The 27,936-nt window shown below is 37.2% G+C and overlaps 1 protein-coding gene across 1 annotated transcript in view; it reads left to right on the top strand.

The window, feature by feature from the left end:
* The window catches only part of ACAP2 (ArfGAP with coiled-coil, ankyrin repeat and PH domains 2), a 183,984-nt gene that overhangs the window by 116,216 nt on the left and 39,832 nt on the right, over positions 1–27,936 (top strand). The window contains exons 7-11 of the mRNA XM_011961204.1: positions 4,207–4,251; positions 8,006–8,101; positions 14,216–14,290; positions 15,716–15,727; positions 20,643–20,755. Coding sequence (XP_011816594.1) covers positions 4,207–4,251; positions 8,006–8,101; positions 14,216–14,290; positions 15,716–15,727; positions 20,643–20,755 — 341 coding nt within the window. The remainder of the gene's footprint in view (positions 1–4,206; positions 4,252–8,005; positions 8,102–14,215; positions 14,291–15,715; positions 15,728–20,642; positions 20,756–27,936) is intronic.

Genomic DNA, 27,936 nt, shown 5'->3' on the forward strand with positions numbered 1-27,936 from the left:
TCCCAGCTACTTCGTGAGGCTGAGGGGAATTGCTTGAACCCAGGAGGTGGAGTTTGTAGTGAGCCGAAATCGTGCCATTGCAGTCCAGCCTAGGTGACAAGAGCAAACTCTGTCTCAGAAAAAGCTGACGAAGAAGTGTGCAGGGCATGATATGGTATGGCATATCATATCTGTATATTTTGGTAACTTTAGTAATAATCTCTCAACTCTGAATTACTGACTGACTTTTCCCCCAAAAGGCTATGTTTAAGTAGCCTTAGATCCTTGTCCCCACCTAGCTTTTTTTCTAAATTGTATGTATATATTTGTGTTATAAATTATCAGGTAAACACATTGTACTTCCTGTTTTTTAAAAGATAACGTTTATACCCCACTTGTTTTCGAGATTGATAGTAATGTGTATTAATTGTAGAAAATTAGAATGTGTATGAAGAAAAATAAAAACGACTTACTAGTTCTGCTACCAAGGGGAAGCCTCTGTTAGTATCTTGGCATACATCTTCGTCTTTTTACTCTCTGTGTCCGTCCTTGTGTGTGCGTGTGTGTGTGTACATGAACTTGAATATATGCCTTTTAAAATCACATTTAATGTTTTAATGGGAATCATTCCTACATACTATTTTATAACTTTTCACTAATACACTGCAAAGTTATATGTCATTAAATATCCTTTATTTAATGATGGCTTTTGTGGCCAGGTAGAATTCTACCACCTGAATATCCTAAGGTTTGGCACATGTTTTTTGTAAAAGTCCAGGTAGTAAATATGGTAGGTTTTACAGGCCTCATGGTCTCTGTTGGAATTATTCAACTGTGCTATTATAATGAGAAAGACAATATGTAAATGAATGGCCATTGCTGTGTTCCAATAAAACTTTATAAATAAACACAAATTTGAATTTCATGTAATTTTCACATATCATAAATTTCATTTATTTTCATTGTCTTTAAATCATTTAAAGATGTAAAAACCATTCGTAGCTCATGGACTGTCAAAAAGGTGGTGAGGCCTAATAAAGTTTGCAGGTCATAGTTTACTGACCTTGAAGGAATATAACATAAATTAATTTCACCTCTTAATGGATATTCAAATAATTTCCTTGTTTTTGACATTAAAACATAGCTTTGTCCTCATCATTCTAATGAATAATCCTATTATTTTCTTAGGATATATTTATAAAGAAGATATTATATAGTCAAAGGATTAAGACTTTAGAAAAATATTGTCAAATTTCAAGAGTTATACAATATTTCCTCTAATATTGTGTGAAAATGGGTTTTTCTCCACATTTTACCAACACTGAGCATTCCAGTTTTTTCCCCCATGCTGCCCCTAGTTTGTTGGATAGAAAGCATGATCTCATTATTCAGTTTTGCATTGTGTTAATACAAATGAGTTTGAACGTTTTTCCGTGTCTTTTGGCCAGTTAGATACCTCATATGTCGTTTGTCTTTTTTTCTGTTGGAGTGTTCATCTTTTTCATGTTGATTTGCAACATCTCTTACATCTTAAGACTGTTAATTCTTTGTCATGTGTTTTTCCCTAGTTTATCATTTGTCTTTTAATATGCTCGTTTTGCATTTTGAGGTACAGGCATATTTTATATTTTTATGTAGTCCTAGCTATTAATCCCATCCCTCTTTTTAAATTGTTAATTAACTTTTAAAAATAATTTATCAGTTTTTATTCACAAATTTGTGCAATGATCACTATTATCTAATTCCAGAATAATTTTCCTCTTCTGAGTTTTATCCTTTTGCCTCTGTGTTTTAATGGTTTTTTTTTTAAGTAGTTTTTTTTGGAGGATTTTTGAGTATTAAGGACTTTATGACCTATTTTAGACTTCAGAAAATTGAACAGATGCCACTTGTTAAAAATAACATGGATGTTTAGAATATTTTTTCAGTATTCATTTAATTATATAATTCCTTCCATGTAAAAACTTAATTAAAATGAGGGTGATTTTTCTCTTTAAAATAGGTAAAATGTGGGAAAACTTGGACAAATCTCTGCTCATTAATGTCAGCTTTTTAGATTCGTGGAATGAATGTAAAGAAACTTCCATATTGGCAAATTCAGTCGACTCATTTTATTTTGGTATCTTGAGAGAAAACCAGCGTTCTCCTACTTCAGGCTGTGCTCGGTGTGCTTGGTGCTCTAGTAGATTGTGGTGTTTGTGTTTTGAGCACTTTATATTTCTCTTATCTTTTTGCTTTTTTTTGCAGTTTAAGGTTTGTCAGTGAGCTTGGTTGAAGGAGCACATAAATACTTTATAATGGACCTAGGAAAATAGTAGAATTATTGAAAATTGGATTGTTTGAATCTGCTGTATACATTTGGATCACCTAGATATAGTCTAAACAACTAAAATTTTGGAGCATTTAAAAAATTTTAAACCACTGGGGAATTTCTTTTAAATAAAATTTATTTTCATTGTATTTGAAAATATTTTTGAAATACTCTTTTAAAACAGATGACTCAGTTTAATTTTCGAATAGGTTTGATGAACTGGGCATGGTGGCTCACGCCTGTAATCCCAGCACTTTTGGAGGTGGAAGTGGGAGGATTGCTGGAACCCAGGAGTTTGAGATCAGCCTGGGTAACATGGCAAGACTTTGTCTCTACAAAAATTAGCTGAGCATAGTGGCACATGCCTGTGGTCCCAGCTACTTAGGAGGCTGAAGTGGGAGAATCACGAGTCTGGGAGGTACAGGTTGCAGTGAACTGTGTTTGTGCCACTGCATGCCAGGCCTGGGTGACAGAGCAAGACCCTGTCTTTTATATATATATAAAATATTTCAGAATGTCTATCTAGGAGTAGATTTTAAAATGGTCACCTTTTTTCCCCCCCTTTAGATGTTGTCATTTATGTATGCCCATTTGGCCTTCTTTCATCAAGGATATGATCTGTTTAGTGAACTTGGACCCTACATGAAGGATCTTGGTGCACAGGTAATGTTGCGGTGTATTTCTTGATTCTGTTTTATATACTGGTATTTGTATTTTTAAAGAAATTTAGCATATTGGAGGTGTGTTAGTCTCTTCTCACACTGCTATAAAGAGCTGCCTCAAACTGGGTAATCTAGAAAGGAAAGAGGTTTAATTGACTTGCAGTTCTGCATGGCTGGGAAGCCTCAGGAAACTTACAATCATGGCAGAAGGCAAAGGGAAACCAAGGCATCTTCTTCACAAGGCAGCGGAGGGGAGAATGAATGCAAGAGAAACTACCAAACACTTATAAAACCATCAGATCTCGTGAGAACTCACTATCACGAGAACCAGCATGGGGGGAACCCCCCGCATAATTCAGTTCCCTCCACCTGATCTCTCTCTTGACACATGAGAATTATGGGGATTATAATTTGAGATGAGATTTTGGGTGGGGACACAGCCAAACTATATCAAGGAGGACTTGATGTTTTATTTATTTAATGAAGAATGAAGTTGGATGCTATAGCAGATTTATATATGGGTTATAATACCCAAATGTTTGCATTTTGGGTATACCCAAAAAATGAAATCAAAGGTAAAAAGAACCTTATGTTATGGTTTGTATATGAAAGTATTGAAAAGGAGAATTTAAAAACAAAGTCTGGCCGGGCGCAGTGGCTCACACCTGTAATCCCAGCACTTTGGGAGGCCGAGGCAGGTGAATCACAAGGTCAGGAAATCGAGACCATCCTGGCTAACACGTTGAAACCCCGTCTCTACTAAAAATAAAAAAAAACTTAAAAAAAAAAAAAAAAGGCTGCCTGGTTGCTGTGTGTGTAATGGATTGTAGGAGTCGAGAATGGAAGCAGAGAAGAGACTGCTTCTTAGCCTTTGCAGCAGTCTGGACGGTGATAGTGGTAGAGCGATGAGAAGGTGCATTTAGGGTGTATGTTGAACTTTGATGAGCAAAGAGATAAAGAGGGTGGGAAAAAGATGGAATTCCCAGAGTTTCAAATGTCAAAATAGTTCCATCACTCTAATATCATTTAAATAACCAGTTTTTCTTCTAGCTCAGAAATGTATGAGAATTTCACTGGAATGTTTGTCTTAACTGTGTTTTGCAAAAGGATAGTTGAAGGATGAAAAAGCTTGAACTTTGTTTCCATTTGCTTTTTGGAAAAGTGTTAAACCATTAAAATAAGTTTTATAATATTGCATTATGGATTAGCTTTAAAATAATGCATGGGTGATTAACCACATGTGTTTTCCCTTAGATTAATGTTCTTCAATCAAAAAGGAGATCAGAAATCCTAAAATCAGTAAGATATTAATTGAAATGATGTTTTAAATATTTTAATATGAAACTAAATGTACATATTTAGGTGTTGAAAGAACATCTGCTATATACATGATAAGGTTTATGATTGCTCTTCTTTTTGGTCTTCATCTGTATTTCTTATGTGGCACTGGACTTTTTTGTCTCCTTCGTGTTAGAGTTGTTTGTGTGTCTCATCTGTTGATACACTGTGAGGTCCATAAAAGTACGCTCTCTACTGTTAAACGTTTTTGTTTTCTTTTATCCTAATATGTTGCTTTACATGCACTAGATGCCCAGTACCATTTGGTGAATAACTAAAAATGTTTGGTGTAAAAACCTGTGAGAATATTTCAGAATTCGTTTCAAAAGTTATGAACATAAAAAACTGTTACACTTAGGTTTTGAATTTTTTCTCACTTGTTTTGCTTTAAAATTTTTTTGCCCAACCTCTTTCAACATATTTACGTTTTTCTCTATAATTTTTGGCATTATTTGGACTTTAAAAATATTTGAGATTGAGGATTTATATGAATAGTATCATTTGGAGAATTTTTCCCTTAGAGTTGATGGTGGATCAGTCTTTTGGTTTGTTCTTTGGTATGCAGTTACAGAACCAGGGGGATGAAATTGGGGGATCACATTTTTCCCTGAGCCTCTTCACCCCATGACAATGATTTTTTTTTTTTTTTTTTTGTGGTGGGGAGCCATTTTTTTGGTCTTAAAAGCTAATGAAGGCTGTCTGTGGTGGCTCATGCCTGTAATCCCAGCACTTTGGTAGGCTGAGGCAGATGGATCACCTGAGGTCAGGAGTTCAAGACCAGCCTGGCCAACATGGTGAAAACCCATCTCTACTAAAAATACAAAAAAATTAGCTGGGTGTGGTGGCGGGCGCGTGTAATCCCAGCTACTTCGTGAGGCTGAGGGGAATTGCTTGAACCCAGGAGGTGGAGTTTGTAGTGAGCCGAAATCGTGCCATTGCAGTCCAGCCTAGGTGACAAGAGCAAACTCTGTCTCAGAAAAAGCTGACGAAGAAGTGTGCAGGGCATGATACGGTATGGCATATCATATCTTTATATTTTGGTAACTTTAGTAATAATCTCTCAACTCTGAATTACTGACTGACTTTTCCCCCAAAAGGCTATGTTTAAGTAGCCTTAGATCCTTGTCCCCACCTAGCTTTTTTTCTAAATTGTATGTATATATTTGTGTTATAAATTATCAGGTAAACACATTGTACTTCCTGTTTTTTAAAAGATAACGTTTATACCCCACTTGTTTTCGAGATTGATAGTAATGTGTATTAATTGTAGAAAATTAGAATGTGTATGAAGAAAAATAAAAACGACTTACTAGTTCTGCTACCAAGGGGAAGCCTCTGTTAGTATCTTGGCATACATCTTCGTCTTTTTACTCTCTGTGTCCGTCCTTGTGTGTGCGTGTGTGTGTGTACATGAACTTGAATATATGCCTTTTAAAATCACATTTAATGTTTTAATGGGAATCATTCCTACATACTATTTTATAACTTTTCACTAATACACTGCAAAGTTATATGTCATTAAATATCCTTTATTTAATGATGGCTTTTGTGGCCAGGTAGAATTCTACCACCTGAATATCCTAAGGTTTGGCACATGTTTTTTGTAAAAGTCCAGGTAGTAAATATGGTAGGTTTTACAGGCCTCATGGTCTCTGTTGGAATTATTCAACTGTGCTATTATAATGAGAAAGACAATATGTAAATGAATGGCCATTGCTGTGTTCCAATAAAACTTTATAAATAAACACAAATTTGAATTTCATGTAATTTTCACATATCATAAATTTCATTTATTTTCATTGTCTTTAAATCATTTAAAGATGTAAAAACCATTCGTAGCTCATGGACTGTCAAAAAGGTGGTGAGGCCTAATAAAGTTTGCAGGTCATAGTTTACTGACCTTGAAGGAATATAACATAAATTAATTTCACCTCTTAATGGATATTCAAATAATTTCCTTGTTTTTGACATTAAAACATAGCTTTGTCCTCATCATTCTAATGAATAATCCTATTATTTTCTTAGGATATATTTATAAAGAAGATATTATATAGTCAAAGGATTAAGACTTTAGAAAAATATTGTCAAATTTCAAGAGTTATACAATATTTCCTCTAATATTGTGTGAAAATGGGTTTTTCTCCACATTTTACCAACACTGAGCATTCCAGTTTTTTCCCCCATGCTGCCCCTAGTTTGTTGGATAGAAAGCATGATCTCATTATTCAGTTTTGCATTGTGTTAATACAAATGAGTTTGAACGTTTTTCCGTGTCTTTTGGCCAGTTAGATACCTCATATGTCGTTTGTCTTTTTTTCTGTTGGAGTGTTCATCTTTTTCATGTTGATTTGCAACATCTCTTACATCTTAAGACTGTTAATTCTTTGTCATGTGTTTTTCCCTAGTTTATCATTTGTCTTTTAATATGCTCGTTTTGCATTTTGAGGTACAGGCATATTTTATATTTTTATGTAGTCCTAGCTATTAATCCCATCCCTCTTTTTAAATTGTTAATTAACTTTTAAAAATAATTTATCAGTTTTTATTCACAAATTTGTGCAATGATCACTATTATCTAATTCCAGAATAATTTTCCTCTTCTGAGTTTTATCCTTTTGCCTCTGTGTTTTAATGGTTTTTTTTTTAAGTAGTTTTTTTTGGAGGATTTTTGAGTATTAAGGACTTTATGACCTATTTTAGACTTCAGAAAATTGAACAGATGCCACTTGTTAAAAATAACATGGATGTTTAGAATATTTTTTCAGTATTCATTTAATTATATAATTCCTTCCATGTAAAAACTTAATTAAAATGAGGGTGATTTTTCTCTTTAAAATAGGTAAAATGTGGGAAAACTTGGACAAATCTCTGCTCATTAATGTCAGCTTTTTAGATTCGTGGAATGAATGTAAAGAAACTTCCATATTGGCAAATTCAGTCGACTCATTTTATTTTGGTATCTTGAGAGAAAACCAGCGTTCTCCTACTTCAGGCTGTGCTCGGTGTGCTTGGTGCTCTAGTAGATTGTGGTGTTTGTGTTTTGAGCACTTTATATTTCTCTTATCTTTTTGCTTTTTTTTGCAGTTTAAGGTTTGTCAGTGAGCTTGGTTGAAGGAGCACATAAATACTTTATAATGGACCTAGGAAAATAGTAGAATTATTGAAAATTGGATTGTTTGAATCTGCTGTATACATTTGGATCACCTAGATATAGTCTAAACAACTAAAATTTTGGAGCATTTAAAAAATTTTAAACCACTGGGGAATTTCTTTTAAATAAAATTTATTTTCATTGTATTTGAAAATATTTTTGAAATACTCTTTTAAAACAGATGACTCAGTTTAATTTTCGAATAGGTTTGATGAACTGGGCATGGTGGCTCACGCCTGTAATCCCAGCACTTTTGGAGGTGGAAGTGGGAGGATTGCTGGAACCCAGGAGTTTGAGATCAGCCTGGGTAACATGGCAAGACTTTGTCTCTACAAAAACTAGCTGAGCATAGTGGCACATGCCTGTGGTCCCAGCTACTTAGGAGGCTGAAGTGGGAGAATCACGAGTCTGGGAGGTACAGGTTGCAGTGAACTGTGTTTGTGCCACTGCATGCCAGGCCTGGGTGACAGAGCAAGACCCTGTCTTTTATATATATATAAAATATTTCAGAATGTCTATCTAGGAGTAGATTTTAAAATGGTCACCTTTTTTCCCCCCCTTTAGATGTTGTCATTTATGTATGCCCATTTGGCCTTCTTTCATCAAGGATATGATCTGTTTAGTGAACTTGGACCCTACATGAAGGATCTTGGTGCACAGGTAATGTTGCGGTGTATTTCTTGATTCTGTTTTATATACTGGTATTTGTATTTTTAAAGAAATTTAGCATATTGGAGGTGTGTTAGTCTCTTCTCACACTGCTATAAAGAGCTGCCTCAAACTGGGTAATCTAGAAAGGAAAGAGGTTTAATTGACTTGCAGTTCTGCATGGCTGGGAAGCCTCAGGAAACTTACAATCATGGCAGAAGGCAAAGGGAAACCAAGGCATCTTCTTCACAAGGCAGCGGAGGGGAGAATGAATGCAAGAGAAACTACCAAACACTTATAAAACCATCAGATCTCGTGAGAACTCACTATCACGAGAACCAGCATGGGGGGAACCCCCCGCATAATTCAGTTCCCTCCACCTGATCTCTCTCTTGACACATGAGAATTATGGGGATTATAATTTGAGATGAGATTTTGGGTGGGGACACAGCCAAACTATATCAAGGAGGACTTGATGTTTTATTTATTTAATGAAGAATGAAGTTGGATGCTATAGCAGATTTATATATGGGTTATAATACCCAAATGTTTGCATTTTGGGTATACCCAAAAAATGAAATCAAAGGTAAAAAGAACCTTATGTTATGGTTTGTATATGAAAGTATTGAAAAGGAGAATTTAAAAACAAAGTCTGGCCGGGCGCAGTGGCTCACACCTGTAATCCCAGCACTTTGGGAGGCCGAGGCAGGTGAATCACAAGGTCAGGAAATCGAGACCATCCTGGCTAACACGTTGAAACCCCGTCTCTACTAAAAATAAAAAAAAACTTAGCTAGCCTTGGTGGTGGGCACCTGTAGTCCCAGCTACTCAGGAGGCTAAGGCAGGAGAATGGCGTGAACCTGGGAGGCGGAGGTTGCAGTGAGCCAAGATCATGCCACTGCACTCCAGCCTGGGCGACAGAGCAAGACTCCGTCTCAAAAGAAATAAACTAAAATAAAATAAAAAATATAAAAACAAAGTGTGTGTTTTGCAGTCTACATAACTGGACTTATTTTTAAATTTCGTACATTTGGATAATTGAGTTATTGTTCCAATTTGCTTTTCAGTTGAGTTAGAGCTCTTTTTTATTTTCTTTACTTGTGTCTTGTTATTTGAATAAAAAAATTTTAGAATCTTAAAACTGTAGAGCTCTTAGGAACTTTCTCATTTCATACAGTCACATGTGGCTATCTATGGCTATGTGTAATAGCTCTATACATATACATACAAATTTTATATGTATAAAAATGTCATTATGTTCAAACTATTTTTTCATATCTGATCATAACATTATATTAGATCTGTTCGGGGACTTTGTTTTTTGTTGACGAGCATTCTTTATTTAACACTGTCGATTTTTAGGTGATTTTCTTTCTCAAGATGTTTCAGTTTAGTTCCCAAAAGGAGGGGACTGATGATGAAAAATAGAGTTTAGGCCAGGCACAGTGGCTTATGCCTGTAATCCCAGCACTTTGGGAGGCTGAGGCGTGCAGATTACATGAGGCTGGGAGTTTGAGACCAGCCTGGCCAACGTGGTGAAACCCCGTCTCTACTAAAAATAAAAAAATTAGCTGAGTGTGGTGGCATATGCCTGTAATCCCGGCTACTCGGGAGGCTGAGGTATGAGGTGGAGTTCTCAGTGAGCCAAGATTGGGTCATTGTACTTCAGTCTGGGTGACAGAGGGAAACTCTGTTTCAAAAAAAAAAAAGGAAAAGAAAAATTGAGTTTAAGGAAAAAGGTAAGAGTGGAATGGGAATTGCATTTACTGACCAGAGTATATGTGAATTCTGGTGTGTGTGTGTGTGTGTGTGTGTGTGTGTGTGTGTGTGTGTTGAGACAGGGGAAGGACATGTAGGGCATATGCCGTGGATTACATGTATTCTGTTTTCTGCCTCTATAGAACTTAGTCTCTTGCGAGAAGCCAACAAGTCACCACACTCTTAATCTCTGTGCTAAATACTTTGTGTGTGTGTAACAGTTGGGATGAGGCTTGTTTGCAAATAATAGAAAACTGAGAATATTAGTAGTTTAAAAAAGAGAGTTTTATTTCTCTTATGTAAAGTCAAAGACATGGTATGATGGCAACTTGGTTAGCAGGAGTGCAGGCTTATGTTTTTTTATTCTACCTCATAGTTCAAAGTGGCTAATCAAGCTTTAGCTATCATACCCAAATTCCAGCTAATAGGAAGAAGGAAAGGAGAATGAAAGATACATTTTCTCTTTTTAAGCACATTTCCTAGAAATTGTATATATCAGTTCTATATACATCCCAATGCCAAGTCCTTAGTCACAGGGTCACAATAGCTGCAAGGGAAATTAACCTTAATGCCAGGTAGCCATGTGACCTGCTAGAATTTAGGGGTTCCATTGTTAAGGAAGAAGGAGAAAACAGATATTGAGGGACAGCTGGCCTTTTCCACCATATAGGGAAGGGTCAAAGTGTTGCAGGAACATATAGACAGGACATGTAAGCTGGACTTGGGGGGAAGGAGAGACCTTCCTAGGTTTTAGACATTCCTCACATACTATCAAATATGAGATTGCGCTCTCGTCTTATATTCAGTATAATTTATAAAAGCAGTGTGAGTTGAATTGCAGTTGGCTAGCTGAAAAAATTATGTATTTTTAAAACATTTAATCATTTTAGTTTTATAGGTCCCCCACCCCCACCCCAGATCTCAAATAAGTCTGCAGGTCCTTGAAAAACATCTAAGCCCCAGAGCCTGTAGTGCCTAGTCGATAAGATGTCCGGGTCGGAGGTGGCCAATTGCGATATTCTTTTCATAATTAGTAGATAATGGCATCTGAAACTAAGGTCATAGCAGTAGAGATAGAAATGGTTAGATTTGAGGGTTAATATACAGCCCATTTGAGGGTGGAAGGGTGTGATGAGTTCATGCTTAAATATATTGATTTGTGAGGATAAGACGTGTAAGTGGATATTTGTGGAGCTCAAAAGAGGGAGATAGACTAAATCAGTAGCATATAGTTGCTGATTGCAACCACAAGAGTGGGTGAGTTGATGGGGGGTGAGTTAGATATCTCTGAATCATAGAGCTGTTTTTTAAAAATCTAGTTGCCTAGACACCATACATAAAAATTTTTATTTTGTAAGTTAAGGTTGAGGTCCACTGGTATTGAGTTAAAAAAAAAAAAAGCTGACTTGGGGCAGGGACCTAAGAAGGACTGAATTTTGAGATGGCTCGGTAAGAGAAGCTGTGCTAGGACGTAGATGAGTGAGGGAGTGGAAAAACAGGAGACTGGGATTGTAGGCCAGGAAGAGTGTTTCAAAGGGAAGGAGTGGTTGTCAGCTTCGATTATTAGAAAGTTAAGTAAACCTAGGACTGAGAAATACCTGTTGGATTTAGCAGCGAAAGTTGTTACCTCTGTGAGAGATGCTGTTTCCATGGCACTGGGGACTCGGGCAGTAGAAGCTGAATTACAGTGGGTAGATGAATATGGAAGGGACAAATAGAGAAGGTGGTAGTATTTTAAAGAAGTTGTGTTGTGAAGGAAAGAGGGAAAGAATGTGGTAGCTGGAGAAAGAGTATGGGTTAGTGGTTTTATTAAGGTAGAATGATTTGCACCAACTTAAAAGCAGATGGTAGTTCAAGAGGGAGACGTTGAAAAGGAGAAAGAGAAGTGATGGTATCTGAGGTTGGTGGGAGTGGAAGGGATTTAAAACACAGAAGGACCAGGGATACCTGCTTAGTGATAGGAACCTATTAAAATTGATAATGTCCAGTACTAACACAAACACGGGATCCTTTTTACTGTGCTGCAAGTTATCTTCCCGATACATTTCCCAACGTCTAGAAGATCAGACTCGGCCAGTCTTCACATTTCCCCAACTCATGCCTTTTCCCAAACCCCCACCATCACGAAAGATATTTTTTCTTTATTCTTTTTCCCCATCAGAGAGGGAGAATTGTCCCCACTTTCCTGTTGTAATAGCAGTGGGGTTAGGGATGCAAGAGACATTTCTTTTTTCCTTTTTCTTTTTCTTTTTTGAGACGGAGTCTTGCTCTGTCGCCCAGGCTGGAGTGCAGTGGCACGATCTCGGCTCACTACAAGCTCCGCCCCCTGGGTTCACACCATTCTCCTGCCTCAGCCTCCCGAGTAGCTGGGACTGCAGGCGCCCGCCACCTCGCCTGGCTAATTTTTTTTTCGTATTTTTAGTAGAGGCGGGGTTTCACCATGTTTGGCAGGATGGTCTCAGTCTCCTCACCTCGTGATCGGCCCATCTCGGCCTCTCAAAGTGCTGGGATTACAGGCGTGAACCACCGCGCCTGGCTTCAAGAGACATTTCTTACCAATTAGACAGGCAGAAAACCATCACCTACATTGCAGAATTCATATGTAAAGTATATGTGTGCATATTTGTAAATATTTTGAATTTGAGGGCTCCCTTTTGCTGCATTTCAGTCTGAATGAATGAATAATATTTATATGCCACTCAGAGCCATAAAAACCATAGGATGGTTAGTCCCACTCATTCTGCATAAGAAATTTGTGTGAGAATATATTTTTCTAGTGCACCATGTATAGCATTACCCACTAAATCAATGCTACATGTCACTAAGGTGTGTGTGTATTAGAGCCTAGAGTAGGATGGTTGCCAGCTGTATCACGTACTTTATAATAGTGATAGATCTGTTTTATTGTGGGTATTTTTTTGGTTAATCTTTTTTGCTATTCGGTAATATTATCTGACTAGAATTATTCTTCTGTAGAAAAAAATCATTTGTGATAAAGGATCAAATAGCTTTTTTGAAAGAGACTTTAAAAATTTAGTTTTCAAAAGATACAACTTAAAATGTTTATAGACATTTAACGCTTATCTTTCTCCATATTCCTGCTGATCTGATATGTATGTTTTAATTTTTTCATTTATCAAACATGTGTTAATCATTTATGGGTGATGGAGGTTCAGAGTTGGAAAGCATCATCGTAGTCTAGACAATGAAACCCTCATAATTAATAATGTATAACCCAATTATTGTTAGTTTAGCAAATATGATTTCAAGAAGCCAGTGCATTTCTTGTGACATATTACCAGAAATCGAATACTTCCCTTATGATGGATATCCTTTCTAACGCAAAGGAACAAGAAATAAATGGGTTTTTTATATATGTGTATTTTTTGGGGGGTGGGGTGGGGGATGGAGCCTTGCACTGTCACCCTGGCTAGTGTGCAGTGGCGCGATCTCAGCCCACTGCAGCCTCTGCCTCCTGGATTCAAGCAATTCTCCTGCCTCAGCCTCCCGAGTAGGTAGGATTATGGGCACCTGCCACCACGCCTAGAGAATTTTTTGTATTTTTAGGAGAGACAGAGTTTCACTATGTTGGCCAGGCTGTTCTTGAACTCCTGACCTCCTGATCCGCCCACCTTGGCCTCCCAAAGTGCTGGAATTACAGGCGTGAGCCACTGCACCCGGCCGGGTTTTATAGTTTTATTAAGTTTTTTGAACTTTTAAAAATGAGCCTTAATAATTGCTGATTTCCTACCTTGGTCTTATGAATGATTACTATTCTTTTATTATTTTTAGCTTTCTCTTTTATCTGGTGAATTATTTTTTCTTCTTTTTAGATTTGATTATGACGTTAGGGAGCCAACCTGAAAACATGAAGAAACATCTTGAATGATTGGAAGTAGCTGTTAGAGTGAATTTGTGAGAGCTGGTTTAGCTGGTTAGTACTAGTTTAGCTACACTACTTTTTGCTATTTGGGAAAGAAGTCACTAGTGTCTTCTTCGTATCTTTGATTTTAACTACCAGAATTGCTTAGTAGGTCAGCAGGCAGCTTAAGCTAGAGTCATTTTCCTTATTTAAGGATTGAAAGTGTATCACTAGGGTACCTGTGGCAAGGCCTCCAATCATGTATGTATGGCACCATGACTATTCTTGGAAATATTTTTTTCTAATGGAGATATGGATCTTCTCAAAGAGAACTTGATAGCAGAAAAAAATACGAACTTCTACTTCAAAGTTTAGCCAAAACCTTTTTAAATAAGCTTGAATTGAGTGATTTTTTTATTTATCTGTGAAATAATTTGGAATATGGTTTGGAAAAATAATCCATACTTTTTTTAAGTCTGCAGTTTTCTCTTTTTCCCTTTTTACAGTTGGATCGACTGGTTGTGGATGCAGCAAAGGAGAAAAGAGAAATGGAGCAAAAACATTCCACCATTCAACAAAAGGTACCTCAGGGGAAATTAAAAATTAATTCCGTTTTATACAATCGCTTGGTTGTTGGTTTATGCAAGGTGTCATTGTATTGGAACACATCTTTTGAGTTGTTCTAATAATTGTGCAGATAAATTCCTCTTCTGTTTTTGAAGAGCGAAATGTTCTTCAGATTTTAAGGGATGTATTTTGTTATTTTTTCGGATCTTTGAAAGCTATGCTCCTTGAATCAGTTTATAAAAATTTAAATCTCTTAGAGCCTTAACTAAGCTAAAAGTGGCCTTTAGTTAGAATTTAAAACACTATTCATAATTACATTTAGGATACCACCGACTCCCTGTAAAAGAGTGTGTCTATGTGTGTGCTGCGGGGCAGGGGGTGTGGATGCATCTTAGTGTCAACATGCGTGTTTGGCCTGATAGACTTTCCAACTGCAGTCACTGCAAGGCAGCCTTTCCTCTCTGTGACGAGATGCTAAAGCTTCACTTGCATTGCCTGTTAAATTGCCTCAACCTAGCAGAACTGACTTTGAAAATAATGTTTTTAAAAATGAGAATTCAAATATTAAACCAGTTTTTATTTCTTCATGCTAAAAGAGTTGAGTGTGACATGCCTGCGACTCAACTTTCTTATGTCGTCAGTGGTACTTTTTCTGTAGTTATCTGAAAATAAAGGGAGAGTGTTGAAGTTGAATATAGAAATATAAGTACGTACAGGATGCCTTCTAGCATTGCTTTAAGAAGTCTGTTTTCTTGGTATTGAGCAGTAAAATCAACTTTTTAATGGTTTATTTAGAGTTTAAAATACCAGTAAACTAGATCTGATATAGAAGATGTCAGTGGAAAAAGAAAACAAAATCAGTAGTAAAAGTAAGAAAAATTTAATTGATGATGGAGTATTAATGCTCAAAGAAAAATGATTAAAAAAGGAAAGATTTCTACAAGACCACCTTTAAGTTAGTTACTTTCTAGTTAGTGTCAGGTGAGACAAACTCCACGTTTTATTTTGTTTCGTTTAAAGTTCGATTAACTTTTGTTTGGGTAACTTTTTATTTTAAGTTGACAAATAAAAATTTTACGTAATTAAAGTGTACAGTCTGATGTTTTGATGGGTAACGAATTTTAATGACATGATCATGAAAAGATTGCTAGAAATTGGGACCAATTGTTTTTAATTAAAATGAGATATCATGGTATTTGTAGGAATATTTGAATATTTCGTTGAATTATTTAATAAACAGTACACATCTTTTAATATCGTTTCCTATTGTGAACACAGTTCAGTGTTGTACTGAAGGTTCAAAATGGTAAATTATTAACTCTAAGAATAACTTACTTGATTTTAAATAATATTCAATTGTTTTCCTTTAAAGAAAATAGTGCTGCTTTTTGCTCATTATGAATGCTCACCTCTTTTCTGCCCTTAAATGCTGACACAAGGCTGCATTACAGGTAAAAAAAAAAATCCACTGAAAACTAAGGGAAAGTATGTCTCATGTAGTTATTTAGATTTTTCGAAAATTTAAATTGATCAGTTGGAGAAACAGTGATGCTTTGAACATTCATGTGTGGATACATGCATGCATTTTGCGTTTCTGATATATTTATACCTAGGAGTAAAACTGCTGAGTTAGAAGGTGTATTAGCTTTAGTAGATCATTTAGCATAAGCAGATAATGCTACATTGTTTTTCAAAATATTACACTATCTTAGCAGACAGCACTGTATGAGAGTTCCTATTTGCCACCTCATTATATTATGTATGAGACTTTTAGATTTTGGCCGATTTGGTCAGTAGATACTGACATCTTCTTGTAGTTTTCACTTCTTTAGTGACTAATGAGCTTAAGCACCTTCTCTTACATCTGTTGGTCTTTTGCATATGTTACTTGTAAAACGTCTGTTAATCTTTCTCTCATTTTTCCACCAGGCTGCCTCACTGTTTGATCAAATTAATAATACATTTGAGGCATATGTGTTTTTAATTTTCATATAGCTTATTTTTATCAGTCTTAAGGTTGATGCTTTTGTGTCTTGTTCAATAAATCCTTTCCATTTCAAGATCATGAAGAGATATATCTTGTATTACAGATTTACTTTTTAGATTTTTTTTTTTTTTTGGTCCTGTCGCCCAGGCTGGAGTGCAGTGGTGCGATCTCCGCTCACTGCAATCTCCTCCTCCTGGGTTTAAGTGATTCTTCTGCCTCAGCCTCCCAAGTAGCTGGGATTAGAGCTGCGTGTCACCATACCCAGCTAATTTTTGTATTTTTAGTAGAGATGGGATTTCGCCTTTTTGGTCAGGATGGTTTTGATCTCCTGACCTCAGGTGATCCATCTACCTCAGCCTCCCAAAGTGCTGGGATTACAGGTGTGAGCCACTGTGCTCATTTTTAGATCTTTAATTGGGTTTTTGTGTGTGGTGTAAGGTAGAGATCGTTTCCTTTAATTCTCCCACTGGTAGTCAGTTGATCCAGATGAGTTATTAGAAAGTTTGCTCTTTCCCAAATGCTCTGTGGTATATCCTGTGTTATATATCACATACGTGAGGTCCATTTCAGTTTCTCTATTCTGTTTCACTGTCTTTTTGTCTAAACTGTTGATACTATGCTGTCTTAATTATTTTTGGCTTTAAAGTGATTTCTTTAGTGACTAATGGGCATCTTATATTCATTGGTCATTTGGATATCCTATTTGTGAACTATTAGTCTTTTTTTTTTTTTTTTTGAGACGGAGTCTCCCTCTGTCGCCCAGGCTGGAGTGCAGTGGCCGGATCTCAGCTCACTACAAGCTCCGCCTCCCGGGTTTACACCATTCTCCTGCCTCAGCCTCCCGAGTAGCTGGGACTACAGGCGCCCGCCATCTCGCCCGGCTAGTTTTTTGTATTTTTTAGTAGAGATAGGGTTTCACCGTGTTAGCCAGGATGGTCTCGATCTCCTGACCTTGTGATCCGCCCGTCTCGGCCTCCCAAAGTGCTGGGATTACAGGCTTGAGCCACCACGCCCGGCCAACTATTAGTCTTTATCTCATTTTCCCACCAGGTTGCTTAATTGTTGATCAAATGCTTTTAAAATTTTTTTTATTTCATTTTTATTTTTCATTTTTAGTTTTTGGTAGTACATAGCAGGTGGTATTATTTATGGGGTTCATGAAATATTTTGATACAGGCATGCAATGCATAATAATCACATTATGGAAAACAGGATATCCATCCCCTCAAGCATTTATCCTTTGTGTTACAAACAATCCTATTACGTTCTTTTAATTATTTTTAAATGTACAATTATTTTGACTGTAGTCAGCCTGTTGTGCTATCAAATACTAGGTCTCATTCATTCTGTTTTTTGTATCCATTAACCATTCCCACTCGCCCACACCCCCAGTGCCCACTACACCTCCCAGCCTCTGGTAACCATCCTTCTACTCTCCAGCTCCCCAAGTCCAGTTGTTTTATTTTTTAGATCCCACAAATAAGTGAGAACATGAATGTTTGTCATTCTGTTCCTGGCAAGCAAATTCTTGATATGTAATAGCAAATCTTCCTACCTTTCCTCCTTCAAGCTTCTATGAGTCAAAATTGATTTGTTTATTTTATTATATCTTTGATTCTATGCACTTGGTGTGTTCTCCATTTATTTAAGTTTTCTTTAATGACTTTCATAAAGTTTTATGATTTTTCTTGTACATCTTTTGTTAGATTTATTCCTAGACATTTGTATTCTAAATGTTATCTTTAAATTTATTTATTTTACCACTGTTCCGTCTGTGATAAAATTGATTTTTCTGTATTGATTTTGTAACCAATAATCTCTTTTAATATTGATTTATCTCTCAATTATTTTGGATGCTGCATGTAGAAAGTCTTATCTACCAATAATGATAGTTTTTCCTTTCTTTCCAATCTTGTACTTTTTTGTGTTGTTTTGCTGGCTGTGAGTTTCATCGTGATCTTGAGTGAAAGTGATAGTAGTGGCTTTTCTTGTCTTGTTTGCTACTTCAAAGGGAAGTTTCTATTAGATTCCCCTTTGACCAACCTTGGTTTTACATTGTGTTCCCTGGACCTCACACCAAAATTCAAGTTCTCCTGATAGGCAAATGTCCTTGCTCTCCTTACCTCTTTGAATTCCATTTCTCACTCAGTCTCTTGCCTTTGAATATTCCTTCCTGATTTGTCAGGTCATCAATGTATTTAAGGAGATTCTAACACTATGTCTTTCGTCCAACATATTTCATTGCTAAAATTATGAAATCTGTCACATTTTAAGTACTACAAAATGTTAGTTGATATTAATAGTAATTAAAGCGAAGAGAGTTTATCTCAAGAAATATAGTTAAAAATTAGAGAAACACTTGTAATGCACTGCACTTTCAAGGAAGTCTTTTAAGTTGACCAAGGTTATGAAAAACTGCAGATGTTACAAACGAAACCTTTAGAATGTTAACAAAGTCAATTATATTTATTGCTTACTTAATTCTGTCCGTATAATTAAATAAATTATAGTCTCAAATAAATTTTAAATGAGGGAATTAAAGTTTCCCTGATTTTTTTTTTTCCCCAAAGCAAAAGTAGGAAGAAATATAGCAAGTCGTTTACAGATTCTGCTTCATTTGATTACTTTGGATTATCACGTCTTGTCGTGGTCAGAGCTTCAAAGGTGTCAGGAAAGGTTATTATTATTATTTTTTTCTCTTTTAAAGTTCTGAATTTAGTCTGTTTCCTGTTCCTGACTTAGTATTCTCTTAAATTTGGAGGGCCCTTACATGGTTGTCACTCTGCCTCCCCTCCAGTGCAGGGCCCCAGCATCTCAGTAGATGCTGCCAGAATGTTTCCCAAGACAGGAAGTTTACTACTCCTTAGTAGGGTAGAATTCTAATTTTAATTATTGGTCCAGGAGGAATTTTAAAAGTTATGGGACTGGCTTTAGAGTTTTAAATTTGCTGAAGAGAGCGGTCTTGGAGTTTTGCTCAAAATGCTTTGGAAGTTTGTTAGGCAATATTTTAAATATTGAATTTCTGATTTTCAAACTTCATGAATGTTTGGAAGAAAATTGAAAGTTTACATTACATTCAGTTGAAGATTTAGATCATTAGGACCCTTGAAGAAGACTATGAGTGATTTCATAGTACTCATAAAAAGGGGAGTTCAACTTGCCCACTTCAAACTGTAGACTAAGATCCATTTCCTTTGAAAACTAAATTTTATTTTAGGAAAAAATGCCATAGACACTGTCAGATTCAAGAACTACCATGCCCAGGCACAATGGCTCATGCCTATAATCCCTGAACTTTGGGAGGCCGAGGCACGTGAATCACTTGAGGGTCAGGAGTTTGAGCCCAGCGTGGCTAACATGGTGAAACCCTGTCTCTACTAAAAATACAAAAATTAGCTGGGCATGGTGGCACACATCTGTAGTCCCAGCTACTCAGGAGGCTGAGGCAGGAGTATCACTTGAACCAGGAGGCAGATGTTGCAGTGAGCTGAGATTGCGCCACTGCATTCCAGCCTGGGCAACAGAGTGAGATTTTGTCTCAAAAAAACCCAAAAAAACAAATACAAAAAACTATCACGGTAGTAATATATTTAGAAAATAGTGGTAACTTTAAATAATCCCAATTAAATATAACCATATACTTTAAAAAAATTGTTAACACATATCACCATAAAATATTGTGATGGACTGGGTGCAGTGGCCCACGCCTGTAATCCCAGCACTTTGGGAGGCTGAGGCAGACAGATCGCCTGCGGTCAGGAATTCAAGACCAGCCTGGCCAACATGGTGAAACCCTGTCTTTGCAAAAATACAAAAATTAGCTGGGCATGGTGGCGTATGTCCGTAATTCCAGCTACATGGGAGACTGAGACGGGCGAATCACTTGAACCCAGGAGCAGAGGTTGCAGTGAGCTGAGATCACTTCATTGCACTCCACACTGGGCAGCAGAGTGAGACTCTGTCTCAAAAAAGAAAAAAAAAAAATTGTGATAATTTTAAACATAATAGCCTGTGTAGTATTTAGTTGTTTCTCTTGTTTATTTGTATACGTATTATTTTGTGCTTTTAATCACAATGTAGATACAGTTTATATTGATTTATTTTCTGTTTTGCATTATATTCTATATAATTATCTGTCCTTAGGTCATCACAATAAGTATTGCATAAAATAATCCGCTAAAGTCAAATACTTTAATGTATTGAAACATTTATTTATTATTGATCATTTAAGTCTCCCTTCATTTTTCTTATTAATATTGTTGTTGTAACTGTCTTAATATAAACCTTTTCTTCCTTTTGAACTCTTTCCTTAGGATCCATTTCTTGTCTAGGAAACTTAGTCAAGTCATATGAACTTGTTTATATGTTGTTTTGTCTAGGATTTCTCCAGTGATGATTCTAAGTTAGAATATAATGTAGATGCTGCAAATGGCATAGTTATGGAAGGATATCTGTTCAAACGAGCCAGCAATGCCTTCAAAACTTGGAACAGGTAATATATTTCAAATACTAGTCTTGATCTGTACATAGTTTTGATTTTCCGACTTTCTCTGTGATTTGACAGCTCTCTCCTTCATAATTCTTTAACTTCTGTAAATTCCATAGAAACTTTCCTGAACCCAGGCTATTGAAGATAGATGCCCTTTAGAAGCAGGTGAAGAATAACATCATTAATTCTAAATTCTAAAAGTAAGCAAAGATTAAATAAGGAAGCAAGGAAAATTTTTATAATGCTTGGTCTATAGTGGCTGGCTAGCTCATTATAGTAAATAAATTTTGAATATGGTCTACCTCCTGTATTTGTCATAAAATAGATTTGAGTACAAATTATGAATATGATAGGTGAATAGGACAAGTGAGCTTTCTTTTTTGGTTTCTCCTCTATATGATGTTTATGTACATTTTGACTTAGTGTTTGCTTATTGTATTAGTCCATTTTCTCACTGTTATAAAGATACTACATGAGACTTGGTAGTTTATAAAGAAAAGAGTTGTAATTGATGCACAATTCTCCGTGGCTGGGGAACAGTCGTGGCAGAAGGTGAAGGGGAAGCAGGCACCTTCTTCGCAAGGCGGCAGAGAGAGAGTGCTCAGGGGAAATTGCCACTTTTCAATCGTTATATCTTGTGAGAACTCCCTCAGTATCATGAGAACAGCATGGGGGAACCACTCCCATGATCCAGTCACCTCCCACCAGGCCCCTCTTTCAACATGTGGGGATTACAATTTAAGATGGATTTGGGTGGCGACACAGAGCCAGACCGTATTTCACCCCTGACCTTTCTCAAATCTCATGTCCTTTTCACGTGTTCCCAGCAGTTCCCCAGAGTCTTGTCTCATTCCAGCGTTAACTCAAAAGTCCAAGTCCACAGTCTCATCTGAGACAAGGCAAGTCCCTTCCGTCTATGAGCCTGTAAAATAAAAAGCCAGTTAGTTACTTCCAAGATACAGTGGAGGTACAGGCATTGGGTAAATGTTCCCATTCCAAATGGGAAAATATGACCAAAACAAAGGGGTCACAGGCCCCACACAAGTTCGAAATGCAGCCAGGCAGTCATTAAATCTTAAAGCTCTAAAATCGCCTTTGACTCCATGTCTCACATTCCGGGGCAGGCTATGCAGGGGGTGGGTTCCTATGGCCTTAGGCAACTGCATCTCTGTGGCTCTGCGGGTATAGCCCCTGTGTTGCTTTCATGGGCTCGCATTGAGTGCCTGCAGTGTTTCCAGGTGCATGGTGCAAGCTCTTGGTGGATCTGCTTTTCTGGGGTCTGGAGGATGGTGGCCCTCTTCTCAAAGCTCCACTAGGCAGTGCCCCAGTGGGGACTGTATGTGGGGGATCCAACCTCACATTCCCTTCTGCACTGCCTTAGGGGAGGTTCTCCATGAGGGCTCTTCCCCTGCCACAGACTACTTCTGCCTGGACCTTCAAGCGTTTCTGTACATCCTCTGGATTCTGGTTGGAGGTTCCCAAACCTAAATTCTCATCTTACATGTACTATAGGCCTAATACCACATGGAAGCCACCAATGCTTGGGGCTTGCCCACTCTGAAGCAGTGGCCCGAGCTGTACCTTGGCCTCTTTTAGCCATGGCTGGAGTTGGAGTGGCTGGGACGCAGGGCACCAAGTCCCAAGGCTGCACAGAGCAGCAAGGTCCTGGGCCCTGGCCCACAACTGTTTTTCCCTCTCGGTCTCTGGATCTGTGATGGGAGGGGCTGCCTCAAAGATTTCTTACATGCCCTGGAGACATTTTTCCCATTGTCTTGGATGTAAACATTCAGCTCCTCATTACTTACGCAAATTTTTGCAGCTGGCTTGAATTTCTCCTCAGAAAATGGATTTTCTTTTATACCTCATGGTCAGGCTGCAAATTTTCCAAACTGTTATGCTCTGCTTCCCTTTTAAACTAAGTTCCAATTTCATATCTTCTCTTTGTGAAAGCATATAACGGTATGCTTTCAGGAAAAGCCAAGTCACCTCTTGAATGTTTTCCTGCTTAGAAATTTCTTCTGCCAGATATCCTAAATCATCTCTTTCAAGTTTAAGGACAGATCTCTAGGGCAGGGGCAAAAATGCTGCCAGTCTCTTTGCTAAAGTATAGTGAGAGTGACATATGCTCCAGTTCCCAATAAGTTTTTCATCTGCATCTGAGACCACCTCAGCCTGGACTTCATTGTCCATATCAGTATCAGCATTTTGGTCAAAAGCATTCAACAAGTCTCTTGGAAGTTCCAAACTTTCCCTCGTCTTCCTGCCTTCTGAGCCTTCCAAACTGTTCCAACCTCTGCCTGTTAGTCATTTCCAAAGTGGCTTCCACATTTTCAGATTATCTTTATAGCAGTATTCCACTCTGCTGGTACCAGTTCTCTGTATTAGTCCATGTTCACACTGCTATAAAAATATACTACCTGAGACTGGGTAATTTATAAAGAAAGGAGTTTTAATTGACTCACAGTTCTCCATGGCTGGGGAAGCCTCAGGAAACTTAGAATTATGGCGGAAGGGGAAGCAGGCATCCTCCTTACAAAGGTGGTAGGAGAGAGAGAGCGAGCTCAGGGAAACTGCCACTTTTAAACTATCAGATCTCCTAAGAACTCCCCCACCATCCTGAGAACAGCGTGGGGAAAACCACCCGCATGACCCAGTCACCTGCCACCAGACCCCTCCCACGACACGTGGGGATTACAGTTCAAGGTGAGATTTGGGTAGTGACAGAACCAGTCCATATCACTTATGAATCTTTTTTTCCCTGCCCTTTGTGAACAAAACGTTTATGAATCTTTAAGCTAGGTGATCCTGATCTTTAGATCTTTGCAATAACTTCAATGAAACAGGAGTTTTAGGAAATGGGATTTTTTTCATATGTGAAGTTGTGGCAGCTGATGCTCTTTTATTGTAAACTTGATGGCTACCAAAAACTTTGAAGGTGTTGCTAAACAAATTTTTATAAAATATAAATCTGTTAAATGTCTGTTAAAAAATGTATAAAATATTTCGTTGTATTTTCTCATGTAGTAATATACTAAAATGAAATAACTTCAGACATTATAGCTTCAACTGAAAGATTGGTTGTCACAGGATCATTCTTCTGGGTATCAGTGATTAATCTTTTATTCAAGGATGCCTCTATTTTTGCCAAAAATAAAAAAGTAGTCAAAATTCTGTAATATGAGTAGTAGTTGGATTCTGGTTGATTTACTATTATTGGTTATAATGTGTTTATTTTATTACTTGACCAGAATATGAATTTAATGATAAAGAAGGTTGTTTTTATTTTTTTAAAATGGACGTTAGTAAATATAATTTCCTGGTAAGTTTAACTTTGTGTACATTTTTGGTAAATGGAAAAATTTAATGTTTTATTAAATGGATTTCTAGTGTAATTATTTTTATGTCTTGGTGTCAAAGTTATATAGAAAAAACATTCACTGGGTGGGCATAGTGGCTCATGCCTGTAATCCCAACACTTCAGGAGGCTGAGGCGGGTGAATCACTTGAGGTCAGAAGTTTGAGACCAGCCTGGCCAACATGGTGAAGCCCCATCTTTACTAAAAATACAAAACTTAGCCTGGCCTGGTGGTGCATGCCTGTAATCCCAGCTACGCGGCAGGCTGAGGCAGGAGAATTGCTTGAACCCAGGAGGTAAAGGCTGCAGTGAGCCGAGATTGCTCCATTGCACTCCAGCCTGGGTGAGACTCTGTCTCAAAAAAAAAAAAGCATTCACTGACATTTCTGAATGTCAGTGATTTATTGAGCATTTCCCCAGAATTTGATATTGACAGATGTTTACATGGTAGATGGTTTTATTCAAAATAATTTTTCTGAACCTGAGAGTGAATATAAAATGGAAAGAAGAATGATTATATTTGATGTTAAACCTGAGTTTAGAGAGCTTTAAAAATAATACGTGGGCTGGACGTGGTGGTTCATGCCTGTAATCCCAGCACTTTGGGAGGCTGAAGTGGGTATATCACTTGAGGTCCGGAGTTTGAGACCAACCTGGCCAATGCAGTGAAACCTTGTCTTTACTAAAAATAGAAAAAATTGGCTTGATGTGGTGGCGCATGCCTGTAATCCCAGCTATTTGGGAGGCTGAGGCAGGAGAATCGCTTGAACCTAGGAGGCAGAGGTTGTAGTGAGCCAAGATTGTGCTGCTGCACTTCTAGTCTGAGTGACACAGTGAGACTCTGTCTCTTAATAAATAAAAAAAAAAAAAAAAAAAAAAAAAGAATAGTACATGAATATAGGAGGACCAACTCAAGTGGTGTGGTTAGAAATAATGTTTCTAGCTAAAGTGAAAATGAAAAATTAAAATTACATTTTCTAAGCTCTAAAAAGTAAGACAGTAGTAGTCTTTTAAGCCTTTCCTGACAAATTTCTGTAGCCAGAGTAGAAGTTGGGGGGGAAAAAAAAAGCAAAAAAACCAGCTTGACTGGTGAGTCTTTATAATAAAAATTACCAGTGTGGTTTCATGGTATAATGGCAGAATTGAATTTTAGCCTTCAGATTTCAAAACAACCTACTTAGAGTTTAGCAAAGTGAAAATACAGTGAATCCATAGAAACGTACCATTATGTTAAGAAGAAAAGAAATGAACTTCCATGGACTACTCCAATGAGAGATGGGCTCAGACTTCAAAATGAAACATAGTAAGTGTTAGTGGAATATTGCACTGCCATTTAGGACAATAGAAGGAAATTAATTTTGACTTATACATGAACCTTTTCATTATTATTTATTTTCTGAATTACATTGGCATGGATATTAAAATGCAGCTAAAATCAAGTGAGGAATCATGGTTAAATTTTCAATTGTAAACATTACCTCCTATTTACAAAGTGAAAAACCACTGCCTTTGGAAATTAGGCTATTTTTAAAGGAGATGCCATCTATCCATAGTGAAATGGCAGTTATTGATTAGAATCATAGACTGTAGAACACCCTTATTTTCAGTAAAGAAATGGAGCTTCAGAGAGATAGTCACTCTTTCAAAGTCACACAGCTGGTTTGTGAACAAATTGAGATGCAAAACCTGGAACTCTCAACTCTTCCTCAAGTATCCTATGGCATTTTTCTTGCTGCGAAAATTCCAAACCATCTTTATTTTGATAGAACAAAATACAGCTTCAACTATGAAAAAATACTTCACTTTAAAAGAACTTCCTGAAACACTTACATTAGGAAAAATTATGGATAGCAAATTAATATCGTTTTCACATCCTGTTGAAGAACGTTTTGCCAAAAACACTAGTAAAATTCTGACTTGTACAAGAATATAGCATATAAGGCCAGTCATTGTGACTCATGCCTCTAATCCCAGCAGTTTGGGAAGCCAAAGCAGGCAGAATGCTTGAGCCCAGGAATTTGAGACCAGCTTGGGCAACATGGTGAAACCCCATCTCTACAAAAAACAAATACAAAAATTAGTCAGGTGCGGTGGTGTGGTGCCTGTAGCCCCAGCTACACAGGTGGCTGAGGCAGGAAGACTGCTCGAGGCCAAGAGATTGAGGCTGCATTGAGCCTCTGCGTTGTGCCACTGCACTCCAGCCTGGGTAACGGAGACCCTGTCTCAATCAGCCAATCAGCAACGGAAGTCCAAACCTTGTGACTAAAGTCTTTAAGTATTTACTATGTGATAGATAAGGAACTAGACAGAAGGGAGAAGAAAGAAGAGTAATCTTTTAAATGTTATGTAGAATAATCTTCTGCTTTTTAATATTAAAAATTTGGAATTTAAATTTCTTAAAGTATCTCAAAATCCAGTTCTCTGTCCAGCTTAATTTATTTTACTGGACTTTGAGTAAAAGACTGTATTTATGATATTGGTGAGTTAATTTAAAAAATTCAGGAATCCAGTGATTCAAATATGAAGATTTGGGGGATTGTTTATGGATTACTTTTAGGGCACCTTTTTTGTTGTAGTCACCGTGGGTTACCACACATTTGCTATTACCTATACTTCTGTGGAATTTTTGCACACAGTTTTATCAAAATCAACTATTTAAAAAGACCTTCTGGCTGGGCATGGTGGCTCATGCCTGTAATCCCAGCACTTTGGGAGGCCAAGGTGGGCAGGTCACTTGAGGTCAGGTGTTCAAGACCAGCCTGGCCAACATGGCGAGACCCCTGTCTCTACTAAAAATATAAAAATTAACCGGTCATGGTGGCACGCATCTGTAATCCCAGCTCCTTGGGAAACTGAGGTGGGAGAATCACTTGAACCCAGGGAGGCAGAGGTTGCAGTGAGCTGTGATTATACCACTGAACTCCAGCCTAGACGACCAGAGCAAGACTTCATCTCAAAAAAAGAAAAAAAAAATCTTCTTTCTCCCATAAATATGATACACTTACTGTGTACGCACAAAAATTAAAAATAAAAAAAACAATACTTTCTTCCTCAGGGAATTTCCAGATAGTTTTTAAACCTCACTTTGTGCTTCATAAATTACAAGTGTATTTCAGATGATTCCAAGATCTGGAATTCAACTGAATAGATAATATTTTGTATGATGTGATTGAAATAGCCTAAGGAGTAGAAAGTTTTATGTCTTATGTGGACTGTTGTAGTTTGTAATACCTCAAAAATTTTATAAATCTATACAATATATTTTTCTGAAGATAATGTGAGGTCAGCACAGTAATTTTTCTTTGTCGGGTCATTTTCTCAGTAGGGCAGCTTCCTTTCAGGCTCACATTATTGGATTATTAGAACTTAATTTCTCTTATGGCGTAAACCCGGGAGGCGGAGCTTGCAGTGAGCTGAGATCCGGCCACTGCACTCCAGTCCCTGCGACAGAGCGAGACTCCGCCTCAAAAAAAAAAAAAAAAAACTTAATTTCTCTTTTGCTTTTTATGATAAATTCAGAAAAGGTGAATGAAGAAGGAAAATAGATAGATACTAACATAATTTATTTAGTCATAACTTGGAAAAACTAATAAAACTGAATAATTGCTTGCTATGCTCTTTGTTGAAATAGAAAATACAGCTAAAAGCATAGAATATACACATGATACTTTAAAGCAAAATGTTCTGTGTGCCGCTGGTATAGATGTAAATGTTTTATTTCTATTGGCCTTTTGTATTATAAGAAGTATATACGGGCCGGGCGCGGTGGCTCAAGCCTGTAATCCCAGCACATTGGGAGGCCGAGACGGGCGGATCACGAGGTCAGGAG

The sequence above is a fragment of the Colobus angolensis genome, unplaced genomic scaffold, assembly GCF_000951035.1.
Source record: "Colobus angolensis palliatus isolate OR3802 unplaced genomic scaffold, Cang.pa_1.0 Scaffold54, whole genome shotgun sequence".
NCBI lineage: Eukaryota > Metazoa > Chordata > Mammalia > Primates > Cercopithecidae > Colobus > Colobus angolensis.